Source organism: Taudactylus pleione, unplaced genomic scaffold (assembly GCF_031769625.1).
Source record: "Taudactylus pleione unplaced genomic scaffold, aTauple2 ptg000016l, whole genome shotgun sequence".
NCBI classification, from domain to species: domain Eukaryota; kingdom Metazoa; phylum Chordata; class Amphibia; order Anura; family Myobatrachidae; genus Taudactylus; species Taudactylus pleione.
In genome coordinates this window covers 49,275,081-49,289,658 of record NW_028284418.1, presented here as the reverse complement: position 1 = coordinate 49,289,658, position 14,578 = coordinate 49,275,081, and the positions used below count along the sequence as shown (strand labels likewise).

At 40.4% G+C, this 14,578-nt stretch overlaps 1 protein-coding gene across 1 annotated transcript in view; it reads right to left on the bottom strand.

The window, feature by feature from the left end:
* LOC148542031 (ATP-dependent translocase ABCB1-like) overlaps positions 1 to 14,578 on the bottom strand; it is a 190,343-nt gene that overhangs the window by 72,267 nt on the left and 103,498 nt on the right. The window contains exons 11-12 of the mRNA XM_088473936.1: positions 2,548 to 2,661; positions 743 to 853 (exon numbers count right to left, since the gene is read on the bottom strand). Coding sequence (XP_088330062.1) covers positions 743 to 853; positions 2,548 to 2,661 — 225 coding nt within the window. The remainder of the gene's footprint in view (positions 1 to 742; positions 854 to 2,547; positions 2,662 to 14,578) is intronic.

Genomic DNA, 14,578 nt, shown 5'->3' with positions numbered 1-14,578 from the left:
TGGGGCTTCCATTTTCCTGTTGTTTCGCATATGCGCAATAAAGATATCTCCAGGAACATAGCCCAGGCGCCATGTTCCCGTAGACCTGCGCATGGTTAGTAGACTCTGGCACAAAACCAGAGTCTACTGTGCTGCCAGAGAGGAGGGGCCTGCACGGAGCTTGCACACGGGCCCCCTCCTCTCTTAAACCACATGTTGTCATTATTTTGAAAGCAGATGAAGAATAAGCACCTTCCCTACTTTTGTTTTGAGTTAGTAACTGAATTGGTCTATTTTACAATGTGACGTTTTTTCGGAGAACAAGACTTTGTGATATTCACAATCTGCAACCATCCTGGATTTCAGGTTATTATGCAATAAATAATGTTGTATAAAGACAAAGAACAGACCATGTACTGTATATTGAGATAAATAGACATTCATTGTACATAGGTTCTGTAAAAAGCACATGAGGAATAGTGGCCTGCATCATTTGTACACAGTTTGTTGAGCATTTACTTAGTTAATCTCTAAATTCCCATAATTACTCTAGGTTCACCTTGCATAAGGTTAGGTACAATATGCATTTCTGCACAGGTTCAAATGTACTGACTCGAAAGCACTATAGGAGATGCCCAGATTTGATCCTGACAGTCTGGTTATATATAACCTCCAGTGTAGATAAATAGGACTGTATTGTGATCTGTTCTCAAAACAGGTCTAGACATATTCATTGTTATACTTTTCAGTGGTCAATACTCACTTGTATATCAGGTCGACTTGGGTAGGAGAAATGGATATTCTTAAACTCGATGTGTCCTATCAATTTATCTGGCTTGTGTCCTTCATTAGAACTACTGTCTATTGGTCGATGCTGGAAACAAAAAAATGCAATAAGACACCAAGAAACTATAACAAAACTGTAATAAAATATTACAAAACAAGTTTAGCATTTTAGTGTATTCAAACCTTTAAAATAAATTGTCCAACCTAGTATAAGAGCCAAATTTAATTAGGTGCGAAATCTCGCCAAAATTGGCCGATTTTGTGGCCAATTATCGCACCCGTGATAATTAGACAGTGAAAGACAGGCAAAAAGTTTTCACCATCTCAAACCTGGTGAAAAAAATGCAAAATCCCTATTTTTGACTAAAAATGTGGGGATTTATTGAGAACCCTTTGGACACACCCCTAATTACAAATTACTCTAAAAAAATTTTGAAAGTTGCATGTCAAATTTTTGGTTATTAAAAGTGCGCTTTTAAGACACAAAAATATACTTGCACCCATTTTAACGTACCCCGAATTTACGTGGAACAGTAATTTCCTGGGGAAAAAATTGCTTTCTATCATCTATTAACATTTTTTCATATATGAAAATTGCCACCAACCAAAGCAATATAAGTAGCCTAAATACTTTTATTATGGCCAATAATACACTTATAATTTATTTTCAGATGTACATCAGCCTTTTTTTTGGGTACAGACACAATTTCCTGCTTGTCCGTACTTTTCCAGCTATTTTAGGCAGTTTTTTGTCGAAAATCGTCAGTTTTCGCAGCTTTCTGGGCAAAAATCGGCTGATTTCGCACCTAATTGAAATGGGCCCTTAGACACTTGACATGTTCTTGACCGTACAAAATAATTATGAAACTGAACACATTTTGGCTCTGTATATTTTAGTAACAATTTCTACTGCCTTTAAAGCTACAACAGCACACATCCGAGTATAATACTGTAAATATTAAATAAAAGTGACAGCACAACTGTGTGATAATTCTCCATCATTTACATTTCGTTTGTGTTGCAGTTAATTCTAGAGAGATCACACTTCCTTTGAGATACAACGTGCCATAGTCTCTAACATTATATATATATATACATATATATACATACACTGTATATTTGTCTGCGTGTGTATTCGCTATCCTTCAACCTACGATGTATGGTCTTTTTTGATGTTGGTTTATTTTGTGCAAATTACACAAGTCTATATTGCTTTATTTCTATTCCAGGAGTGATCTTGTAGCGTATCCTATCCTACATATCCAGTTTTATGTATACACTGTAGAAGGTACTTCTGCTGACATCTTTGTGCAATGTCTGTGTAATGCAGTCTTAAGCTGGGTACACAATGACAGTTATATTGGCCGATCAATTGATCAGCCAATATATCTGCTGGCTGTCAGCCAGTGTGTACCCATGATATGTCTGTGGACAGCGTCGTTCACAGACATTTCGCATTGGCTGTGCTGCACAGCCGATGGACAGATATGTATGGAGACATATCTCTCCATTGGCAAGTGTGTACGGACGATCTGTAGACCGCCCGTACACACAGCGGCACCCACGGGGAGGGGGACAGGACACGCCCCCAACCCACCCCTCTGAGACCCGTGGGCAGAAGCAGATGATGGCTGTTCAGTGTGTATGAAAGACCATCATATGCAGATATATCGCTATAGTGTGTACCCACCTTTACTAGAAATTCAGAAGATATGCCTGGGGCTTTTATGTGAATACCAGCCAATGCAGGCTTTTTAAATAAAAATGTGTGAATCACTTTACCTTATTGATTATTCTGTACACTTCATAGGCAGCTCCACGTGCATTGGCGATACTCTCTACATTAGGAGCTGCTAGACCAAGGGAAAAAGTCCCGATCATCACTGAAAAAAATACCTGTTGAGGGGAAAAAAAACATGATCATGGATTTATAATTATGAGAGAATAAATTAAAATGAACAGTAGGGGCCAAGTGTGTTGCGCACCCTCTCTTCACAGATTTGTTAGCAGGTGTTGCGCACCCTCTCTTCACAGATTTGTTACATTTTCACTTTCGTTATTGCTTCATCAGGTGTGTTTTGAGGGTTGCAGCAATTGTTTATAATGTATGCATTTAGAGAGTCTAGGCTGGATAGATTTGAAACTCTATTTGAGTCCGACTCAGATCACATAAATGTGCAAGATAATGACCTTGATACAGTGATGAGAGAATTAGAAAAAGATCTAATGAAGGAATGTCGGATCTGGTGGGAGATAGCCACTTTAGAGAAATATCTAGCCCACCAGATCATTCCAAAGGGCTTGAGGATCGACAAAAAATCCACCTTTTCCACGGCTTCTGTGTCATTCAGAACAAAGTGGGAAGCTATTACCACTAGTTGTTCTTTCTCATTAATGAATGTAATAATAGAAGATAGGAGGATGGAATTTAAAGAACTAGAAAATAGCATTGAAATGAACAAGTCTCTTGTTCTACCGTTTGTGGATTTATATCTGAATGTAAAGAATTGGAGGAGAGAATAGAGAGGAAAGTTATGAAATTAGAGAAAGATCTTAACTTAAAAAAATTTAAGAAATTCAATAGAGATAAAAATGAACCCACAGTTGATAAGGAAAAGGTGGACCATTATGATGAATGGAATAGTGACACTTTTTTCACATCAACACACCTTCCTCTATAAAGAGAAAACTCCGACCACTACAAAGTAAAGGCATCGAGATATTAGGAAATATAGAAATAGGACTAACAACAACTTTAAAACAGCACAAATCAATGATCATAGAAAATAATACTATGGGGAGGAGTATAACAAGCCCTACCAAAATAAATATAACAGAAGACCTAGAAACACTGATGATTGGTGGAGGTACCCAAAAGAAAATAATTTTTAATTAATGAGAAATGCAAGAAAAGAAAAAGACTTCTTTACTCCAAAAAGACCTCTCTATACCCCCAATAGAAACAGATTTGCTCCACTTTTGGATCTACCATTATCCACACTTCGTAAGCATTTTTTAGAGAAAAGGGTGGAGAGAAAGAGATACAGATAAATTCAAAAAAGAATAGGGGTAAACGTGTGGGAAATAAAAAGATACAGAAGCAAAAATTAAATAGAAAAATACGATGTAACATGAAATCAACCAGAGGTTCTATCCAAGAACGAATGGTAGGAGATACCTCTGTGGGAAATCTGCAAACTAGGGGAGAGGTTAAGATCTTTAACTTGAGCTCCAACAATGTCCTCAACAATTATGAGAAATTGATGTTGGGGAAAGGGTTGAAATATTGAACCTCCACAAAAATTGATGATTTTGCTTTTTTCATTGATTTACAAAAATATATAAGGAAGCTTACAGTAAAAAAATATTTTTGTTGATAAATAAAGATGAAGATGATAAGATTGGTGGTGAATTGAGGACCCCTTTTAAGCCAAAATCTACGTTCTTCCCGTCGTACCTAAAAGGAAGCTACCTAGATGCTTTTGCAGCCCAAGTTTTGGAGGAGGTAAAAAATCTAGGCACCAAAAAAGTTAAATTCAATCTTCACTATGGAGAAAGTATGGCACTGAAGAATCTAAGCAAGAAAAAAGAGTTAATAATTAAACCCACAGACAGAGGGGGCGGCATTGTCCTTATGGATGTTGAGGACTATGAAAATGAAGTCCAGAGACAACTTAATGATTCAAATACATTTGAAAAAAATGCAGAAAGAACTTTGATTGACATTTATGTGGATAATGGAACGTTGACCACCACAGAATCAAAATTCCTACTAATAGATACACCAAGGATCCTGGTATTGTATGTATTACCAAAAATACACAAGGACCCGGTCAATCCCCCAGTAACACCTATAGTATCTGGCATTAATTCGATAACTGGCAATTTGTCTGAATTCATCGACTTTTATCTGCAGCCTTTAGTTCTCCTTAACAGATCACATCTTAAGGACACGGGAAGTTTCTTAAACAAGATAAAGGACCTGATCTGGGATGGAAATTACATTATGGTTACAGCGGACGTGGATTCACTTTATACCATAATTAAACACAAACATGGTATAGAAGATGTCAGATCTGCCTTCCAGAGATCTGAGATAAATGCCAATTTACAGAATTTCCTAATACAGGGAATTAAATATATTCTGAGGCATAATTATTTGGTTTTCAAGGAAGATTTCTATGTACAACAAGTTGGCACTGCGATGGGCACTAGGTTTGCCCCTAGTTAAGCTAACATTTTTATAGGGGCATGGGAGAACAACACCAAATGGAACAATGCCCCCATAGGGGCAAACCTAGTGCTCTGGAGTAGGTACATAGATTATTTTTTTTTTCATTTGGAAAGGTGAAAGAACAGAATTAGATAGCTTTTGTGATACACTGAACAAAAATGACCGCAATATAACTTTGACTTTTGATATCCAAACATCAGTCCATCAACTTTTTGTAGGTAACCATATACCTGGAAGATGGAAAAGTATGTACTAAGACCTACCATAAACCCACCGATTCCCTCTCCTATATTTATGCCAACAGTTGTCATCATAATCAATGGCTGACATCCGCACTAGGGGGACAATTTAAAAGAGTGAGGAGAATATGCACAACATTGGAGGTCTTTAAAGATTAGGCAAACAGTATGAAAGAGGCCTTTCTCACAAGTGGCTATGAAAAAAAGAAAGTCACAAAAGTTCTGGAGCTGACAGAAAAATTGGACCGGAAAAAATTATTGACGAACAAACCAAAAAAGGAGAAAGAGAAGTTCCAGTGGGCATCCGGCTCTGACTTCAACTCACAACATAAAGAGATAAAGAAGGATTTTAGTAAACACTGGTCTATTTTAAAAAGAGTTTTGATTCTAGGGAAACACATTCCAAACAAACCAATACATATATAGAAGGGCAGCCAACCTCAAAGCAAAATTAGTAAGGAGCACCCATTTAGGTGAGGTACAAAAAATTACAAACAATAAGTCCATAGGATTTTATAGATATGGATTATGTTTGGGCTGTAGACACATAAAGAAATTGGGAAATGAGAAAAAGGTAACCACAATAAATTTGAATGGGAGAACACATGTCATCTCAGATTTCATCACATGTAACTCAAAAAATTTGATTTACATTATAGAATGTAGTTGTGGCAAATTTTACATCGGCTGCAATACAAGAAATCTTAAGACCCGTATCGGAGAACATCTCAGGAATATCAAAAATGGTTTAGATTCCCATGCCCTGTCGGCACACTTCAAAGCTGTCCATAATTGTTCTATGAATGATATAAAGAATTTTTATGGAATTAAAATAGTTAAAGAATCACGGCGGAATAAGGACAATACAGTCACTATAGCTAAAGAGAAGATGGAACTTATATATAAAAATAAAACTTTAATTCCAGAAGGTCTGAAACAGGATTTTGATGTGAAATGGTTTTTATGAATGGTTTTTATGAAAGGTTTTTTAAGATGTACTAATTAGTTTGGTTTTAACATCCCCTTCTTTTTATCTTAAGTGTTGATTTTATTGATATTGTTCTATTTTGTATGTTTTATTCAAGATATTTGATTAGCACCCTCGTACTTAAGGATACTAAGATGGAAATAAATGAGGAAGGATGTGGTACAGTCTGAGCTCTGATAGACTGAGGTCACATCTGGTTACACATCCGGTTAGCTGGCCACATGTCCAGCGGTAAGACCGGCATTGGAGCACGTGGGGGAAGGCATCCTGTGCATCTGTTATGACTCACGGGATGTGCCGGAAGTGACACGAGGACACGTGGTGCGCGCCGGTAGTGTTTAGGATAGGGGCTCCCACCGGGATCATGCATAATGCACTCCCAGTAAATAATAAAAGGATGGGGGCCTTATGTATTAACCATGCTACATGGTTCTGGAGCGGAATGCAATTATTGTTTAATTGGTCAGGGGATATAAAGTGCCATATTTGATAAGTCCCACACACCTTGATAAAGATCTCCAGCAGAGCGGATCAAAACGTATTGGTACATGGGACTTTTTTATAATCACAGATCCATTAGCCATTGATGTTTTGGATGATTTAATACACATTTGTGATTTGACCTTTTATTTCACTACGGGGGATTGTTTGGATTTCCAGACTCCACTTCCCTCACATGTATAAACTTCTTTTTATATTTTTATGTTTTTATCCTTGTCTTTGTTATTGGTGACATTACATTATTGAATATAATATAAATCTTAAAGTCCCCCTCTTTTTCATCACTTTGGGGTTGGATGAGGGGAGACCCATGTTGCTGATCCACATATAAGAACATTTCTGGAGGATCCACTAAAGAAACCTTGATGAGCTTCATTATTTGCTCCTTCCCGTAAGTAGGGTACGCACCCACCTGTTTCCTACCAGCTCCAACGGTTGACTTCAAGTATATTTGGGGAATGTGATTAGGAGGGAGGCTAAAGATACCTAGATGGGAATTCCCCCACTTACTTAAATATGCTTGTTGGATGAAATAAACCATATAGTACACTCCTCTGTCCAGTTATAGTTTGAATTGTAATTCTATAGAATAATGTTATTGAGAGAACAAGATTAAACGAGAGGTGATTACACTTCCTATAAGTACCTGATTAAACATTACCTCCACATACACCAACTATTAAGATTTAGCGATTCTAAAAATAATCGACTAGCTGATATTGCATCATCCCAAATAAAAATTAAATAATCAATGTATCTGCCAGAGAGGACCAGTCCCGCTCCCAGCTCACTCCCGCAGACATGGTGTTCCTTAAACCTCCCCATGAATAGGTTCATGTAACTGGGGGTGAAACTGGTTCCCATTGCAGTCCCTCGTATCACCTAGTCGATTATTTTTAGAATCTCTAAATCTTATAATACACATCAGGCAGAAATTAACTTCTTGGATATCACACTTGCTGCCAGAGATAACACTATCATATCAAAACCCTATATTAAAAAAGTAGATCAAAATAGATACATAAGTTATAAAAGTAGTCATCTAAAACAATGGAAGAACAATTATCCTAAAGGTCAGTTCCTTAGAATTAAAAGGAACTGCTCTACATCTGAATTGTATTCAGAACAAATGGCCGGTTTATATAATTATTTTTTAGAACAAGGTTATCCGACTGAGGTTTTAGACAAAGCATTAAATGAGATTATAGAAATTGCTAGAAAGACACTAGTAAAGTAACACCAGTCAGAATAAGAAAATGGGGAAAAACAGGTTTATGGTATTTGTGACCAAATTTAACAGTGAAGCATATAGGATAAAAGGAATTATTAAGAAAAATTATTGATATTGGATGAGACCCTGAACAAAATCCCTGAACTATGTGACAAAGCAGTGTTTAGGAAATCAGACAATCTCAAACGACAGTTAGCTCCAAGTTTTATAATAATAAAAAAATGTGTATGACAGAAAAAATCAACTCTTGGATTCCACAAAAACCGAAGGGCTTTCATAAAAGTGGGAAACTAAAATGCAATCCTTGTAAGCATGCGGAGAGGAAAACAACCGAAATCAGATCTCATGTCTCTCTAAAAAAATTTCCAATTAAGACCTTTATAAATTGTAGATCGATGTGTGTAATCTATATATTAATGTGTGGTTGCGGTCTGCAGTATATAGGCCAAACCACAAGAATGTTATACATGAGGTTTATGGAATATAAAAGAAATATCACGAAAAAGTTAAGAAACAATGCATTATACAAACATGTTACCGAATGTCTGCAGGGTGAATTAGAGAGGATTAGAATTGTAGTTATTGAATAGGTAGGAATAACTATGAGAGAAGGCGATAGATATACTAGATTATGTAGGAGGGAGACATACTGGATCTTCCGATTACAAACACTAGTCCCACATGGGTTGAATGATACCATCAAATTAAATGCAGTATAACCTCCTTCCTACCTGGTATCTTTTTCGCTCTCTTTCCTATCTCTCTTATATATGAAATATGCAATAGAAGAATCCTTAGGTGGACCAAGATGGCCACCAATAAGAAACCTTGGGTATACAAAGATGGACGCTATAACTAAAAGGAGGAGGAAAATAGCTACAGCCTGGAAAGAAAAATAAAAAAACAAAAATGGCTACCGCGAATTGAGGGAAATACAAATTTGCTGGCTAAATAAAGTTAGCCACAGAAATATTAAATGAGGTCTGTAAACAGTAAGATGACCGCTGGAGTTCCTGTTTAGATGACGCTCAAAATGAGGCTTGGAACGCAGGCACAACATAAAAACAAGGCTTGGAACACATCTTAAAGATGGCCGCTGGAGTCTATATATATATATATATATATATATATATATATACGGCACTCATAATGAGGCTTGAAATGCAGGACGCTAGATTGCACATGCGCGTCCAGCAATTAGGACGGACAAATCCCCGCTTTTAATACCAGCTCACTAGAGGGTTTTTTTATATCTGAGGAAGTTGCGTTATATATTCCCCACTGGCTTTTGAAACTGTACATTTGGACTGCCTTATAGGTGTTCCAGATCCAGGAGAAAAACAAAACGCCTGTTAACCATCTCCAGATGAGCTGTGTGATCTATTATACCAAACAACAGCAGGAGAGGTATAAATAATTCAAACCCAATTTACTGGGACTATGGATTGTGCTACTATGTGGCTATTGTAAAGGAACTTTCCAGAGAATATATAATATCCATAAGGCTGGAAATAACTGGTAATATATTGGATTAAGTCTGGGTACAGCTATCACAAGTATTTATTGGAGATCACATGACACCTGTGTGAATAAATACAGTGACTAAACAATATAATCTGCAACCAACAGGTTTGGGAAAAGGATGTTATTAGCCCATGTTCATTAAAAGACTGTAGAGAAACAATATAAAGGTGTTCTATTAATATTGGAGCGTTATTAATAAGCATATTGTTTGCATTTTTTGAATATTTATTATATATCCTATATATCCAAGAAGTATCTGCAAAGGAAACAGTGACTGGATAGTTACCTCGTTGTATTCCTTGTTTGATAATAATAGCTGGAAGACGTCTGGATGCAGCACCCACTTGCCTGCATGAAAGTACTGACCACCTAAGAAGTCCATTTCCCAATCTTAAATACCCGTGATGAATAAGGTGGACAGGAAGATATCATTCCGCTCAGCGGAGAATTTGGCTGACTTCTTACATGGCTCCCTGACTGCGAGTGCTGCCTTGGTGGCTTATGTAGGCCACCATGGTTGCACCATCCAACAGTACCGTCATCGGTCATCTTTCAGGGAGGAGCTGTGCATGACACAGAGCCCTGTACATGGCATGAAGTTCCAGGATGTTGAAGGAAAGCTGGCTCTACTGATGCATCCAATGGCCCTGAAGATTAGATAATAAGTAACTCCCCCCCCCACCCCCAAAGGCTTGCATCAGTGGTAAGTGGGACCCAGTCCTGGATCCAAAAGGGGTGTCCCTTGTCAGATGTGAGCACTGGAGCCTTGAAATTTGGGCCAGTCTAAATCCATCACTACAGAATGACTGTTTGGAGAGGTTGGGAGTGGAACTGACCATACTCCACTATGTCGAACCTTGAGACCATTGACCCCAGAATGTTCATGCACAAGTGTATGGATTCTCAACACTGACTGAGAAAGGTGCATATTCTGGCTTGTAAGATTAAAATCTTGTCCGGAGGGAGGAAGACTCTCTGAGCTCTGGAATCCAAGAAGGCTCCCAGCTGGAGCATCTCTTGGGACAGAGATAGCGTGGATATCCTCCAATTGATTACCTATCTGTGGGACTGTAGGAGCTCTACTGTTAGATGGATATGATCCATGAGAATTATTGGTGATTGAGCCTGGAGAAGCAAGTCGTCAAGGTAAGGCAATCCTTGCATTGATTACCTGCTGCCACTACAGCCATGACCTTCGTGAACACATGAGGGGCCATGGACAGAGCAAAGGATAACACCTGAAACTGAGAATGGCTGGTTGTATTGCAAACCTGAAGAAGTGATGGTAACTGGAGCGTATTGTAAATATATCCAACAATGCCATAAACTCCCCAGGTTCCAATGCTATAATGATGGACTGAAGGGACTCCATGTGGAAGTAGGTAATCCAGAGAAATTTGTTCAGGTGTTTCAAATTGAGAATGGGTTGAAAAGAGCCATCTGGCTTCTGAAGCAGAAACAGACAGGTGTAAAAGCCTAACCTTTTTTGGGATGGAGGAATCGAATGATGACCCCCGAGGTCCTTGAGAGAGTGTAGAGATGCCGCGAGAGCCTCTGTCTTTTCTGGCTGTGTAGGAAGGCCAGTGGAAAGAACCAGGAAGGTGGATGCTGTCGAAAGTGTGACCGTAGCCCTAAGGTACGACATCTCTGCCCCAAGTGTCTGTATGCATCTGTACTCTTAAAAAATGAAGAAGCCAGCCTCCCACTCTGAGGTCTCTCGGGAGGAAGCCTGCCCCATCCTGCAGCAGGTTTGTCCACTGTCTTGGCAGCTGGATGTCTAGTGGACTGGGGTGGCTTACTTCTGGGCTTGGATCCCTTAGAGGCTGAACCCTGGCTTCTGGGGAATGGCTGACCTCTGGCTCTGCCCTGAGGACGAAAGGAACAAGATACTAAAGCTTTAGGTCTTGGGGTAGTATCAGATGGCTAGAAAGCAGATTTAGATGCTGTCAACGTGGCCACTATCTTGTCCAATGCTGGACCAAACAGAAGATTACCCGAATAGGCAAGGGCCTCCAGGCTCTTCATCCAAGTCCACCTTTCAGGCCTGAACCTATAGCTGCTATGGAGAGAAAAGAAGCTGCTTCTCTAATAGAGATGTGCTAGAGGAAAGCCCTTCCTCCAAAGCTTCTGCCCAGCGGCCAATCGCTAAGCCATTCAAGCCGATAAAAGGCAGGACGAGCTAGAGCTCCTGCATTCACATAAATTGTTTTTTAATAAATTTGCTAGCTTCCTATCCATAGTATCTTTAAGAGATGCCAAATTAGGAATAGGAAAGAGGGTGACCTAATTATAAGAGTAATATGGACATCCACATGGGGAGGAGACTCCCACTTAGCCCTATCCGCTGCTGGGTGAGGGTAACAGTGCGCTTGGACACTTGGTTACCAGGCTGAGTCCGTGACTCCACTAGGAGATCTAGCAGCTGAGCGGAATACAGAAATTCTATAAATGTCTTCTACTGTTTGGATCTGGGAGTCTTGCTTTGAGTCTTCCACTAGGAGAAGGGACTGTACCGCATGCAGTAGGCCTATATCTGGGAGCCTAAGCATCTACTGAAAGGATATGGACATGAACAGACCCTTGGACTGACTGTTGGAAAAGTCTGCATCCCAGGTGGCTCCGCCATGGAAAGCTGAGACCCGCGACAGTGACAGGGAGTATGGAACTTCCTGTCTACAAACTGTAACATTACCAGTGTTAACCTGGATGCCCAAGTCAGTTCCTGGCTGGATGCAATGGGTGAAGTCACCTGTTGCAGGGCCGTAAAGCAGCAGACGCAATGGCCATCCCCATACGACTTAAATAAATGATGCTCAATCACATATATATATATATATATATATATATATATTTACAAGTGCCCAGCACTGAAGCCACCACCTCCAGGGTAGCTCTTTTCTTGGAAGACATTATAGGTGACCGAAGAAAATCCTCACACATAAAGGCATGAGCAGCCACTGTGCTATCAGGGGATTCACACAAAGAGTGTCCAAATGGGCTTTGTGCATTAAAATATACAACAAGTGTATATCTACATATACACACAGTGCTGAGTTTTCTGTGTTTATTTATTTAAGCAATGTGGTCACAGGCCACTTTGCACCCCAGCCTGGAAATGGCGAGTGCAGGTTTGCACCCCAAATCTGGGAGTGGCGAGTGCAGTGGATTTTTGACTTTACATATATATATATTAGGGGTGTGCACCGGCCACTTTTCGTGTTTTGTGTTTTGGTTTTGGATCTGGATCTTTCTTCGTGTTTTGGATCTGGATTGGTTTTGCCAAAACCACCCTTCCGTGTTTTGGGTTCTGGGTTTTGTGTTTTGGATCTGTATTTTTTTTTAAAAAAGCATAAAAACAGCTAAAATCACAGAATTTGTAGGTTTTTCTGCTCCTATGCTATTATTAACCTCAATAACCTTAATTTCCACTCATTTCCAGTCTATTCTGAACACCTCACACCTCACAATAGTGTTTTTATGTCCAAAAGGTTGCACCGAGGTAGCTGGATGACTATGCTAAGCGACACGAGTGGGCGGCACAAACACGTGACCCATCTAGGCGTGAAACTGCAGTGGCAGACAGGATGGCAGTTTGAAAAACTAGGCCCCAAACTGTACATAATGCAAAGAAAAAAAAGAGGTGCAAGATGGAATTGTCCTTGGGCCCTCCCACCCACCCTTATGTTGTATAAACAGGACATGCACACTTTAACAAACCAATCATTTCAGCGCCAGGGTCTGCCACACAACTGTGGCTGAAATGATTGGTTCGTTTGGGCCCCCACAAAACAAGCTGGCAATTAATGTGTCCCTGCACAAACTGGCTCTATGGAGGCAAGATGTCATCCTCATCCTCCTCATCCACCGATTCCTCACCCTCTTCAGTGTGTACATCCTCATCCTCACAAAGTATTAACTCGTCCCCACTTGAATCCACCACCACAGGTCCCTCTGTACCTTCTGGAGGCTGGTCTCCCTGGAAGAGCTGATAATTCATTTTGATGAACATCATCTTCTCCACATTCTGTGGAAGCAACCTCCTACGCCTTTCGCTGACAAGGTTCCCGGCTGCACTAAACACTCTTTCGGAGTACACACTGGAGGGGGGGCAACTCAGGTAAAATAGAGCCAGTTTGTACAGGGGCCTCCAAATTGCCTCTTTTTCCTGCCAGTACAGGTATGGACTGTCTGCCATGCCTACTTGGATGCTGTCACCGATGTAATCCTCCACCATTCTGTCAATGGTGACAGTATCATATGCAGTGACAGTAGACATGTCAGAAATTGTTGCCAGGTCCTTCAGTCCGGACCAGATGTCCAAACTTGGTCCTGCCTGCCCTGCATCACCGCCAGCGGGTTGCTTAGGATACCTAAGTTTTTTCCTGGCAGCCCCAGTTGCAGGAGAAAATGAAGAAGGAGCCGTTGACGTGTCACGTTCCGCTTCAGCTGACAGTGTGTTCACCAGCAGGTCTTTGCACCTCTGCAGGCTTGTGTCGGCCGGAAAGAGAGACACCACATAGGCTTTAAACCTAGGATCGAGCACGGTGGCCAAAACGTAGTGGTCTGATTTCAACAGATTGACCACCCTGGAATCCTGGCAAAGCGAATGAAGGGCTTCATCCACAAGTCCCACATGCTGAGCGGAATCGCTCCGTCTTAGCTCCTCCTTCACTTTCTCCAGCTGCTTCTGCAAAAGCCTGATGAGGGGAATGACCTGACTCAAGCTGGCAGTGTCTGAACTGACTTCACGTGTGGCAAGTTCGAAGGGCTGGAGAACCTTGCACAACACGGAAATCATTCTCCACTGCGCTTGAGTCAGGTGCATACCCCCTCCTTTGCCTATGTCATAGGTGGATGTATAGGCTTGTATGGCCTTTTGCTGCTCCTCCATCCTCTGAAGCATATAGAGGGTTGAGTTCCACCGCGTCACAACCTCTTGCTTCAGGTGATGGTGGGGCAGGTTCAAGAGTGTTTGCTGGCGCTCCAGTCTTCGGCACGCAGTCGCTGAATGGCGAAAGTGGCCAGAAATTTTTCGGGCCACCCAAAGCGTCTCCTGCACGCCCCTGTCGCTTTTCAGAAAATTCTGCACCACCAAG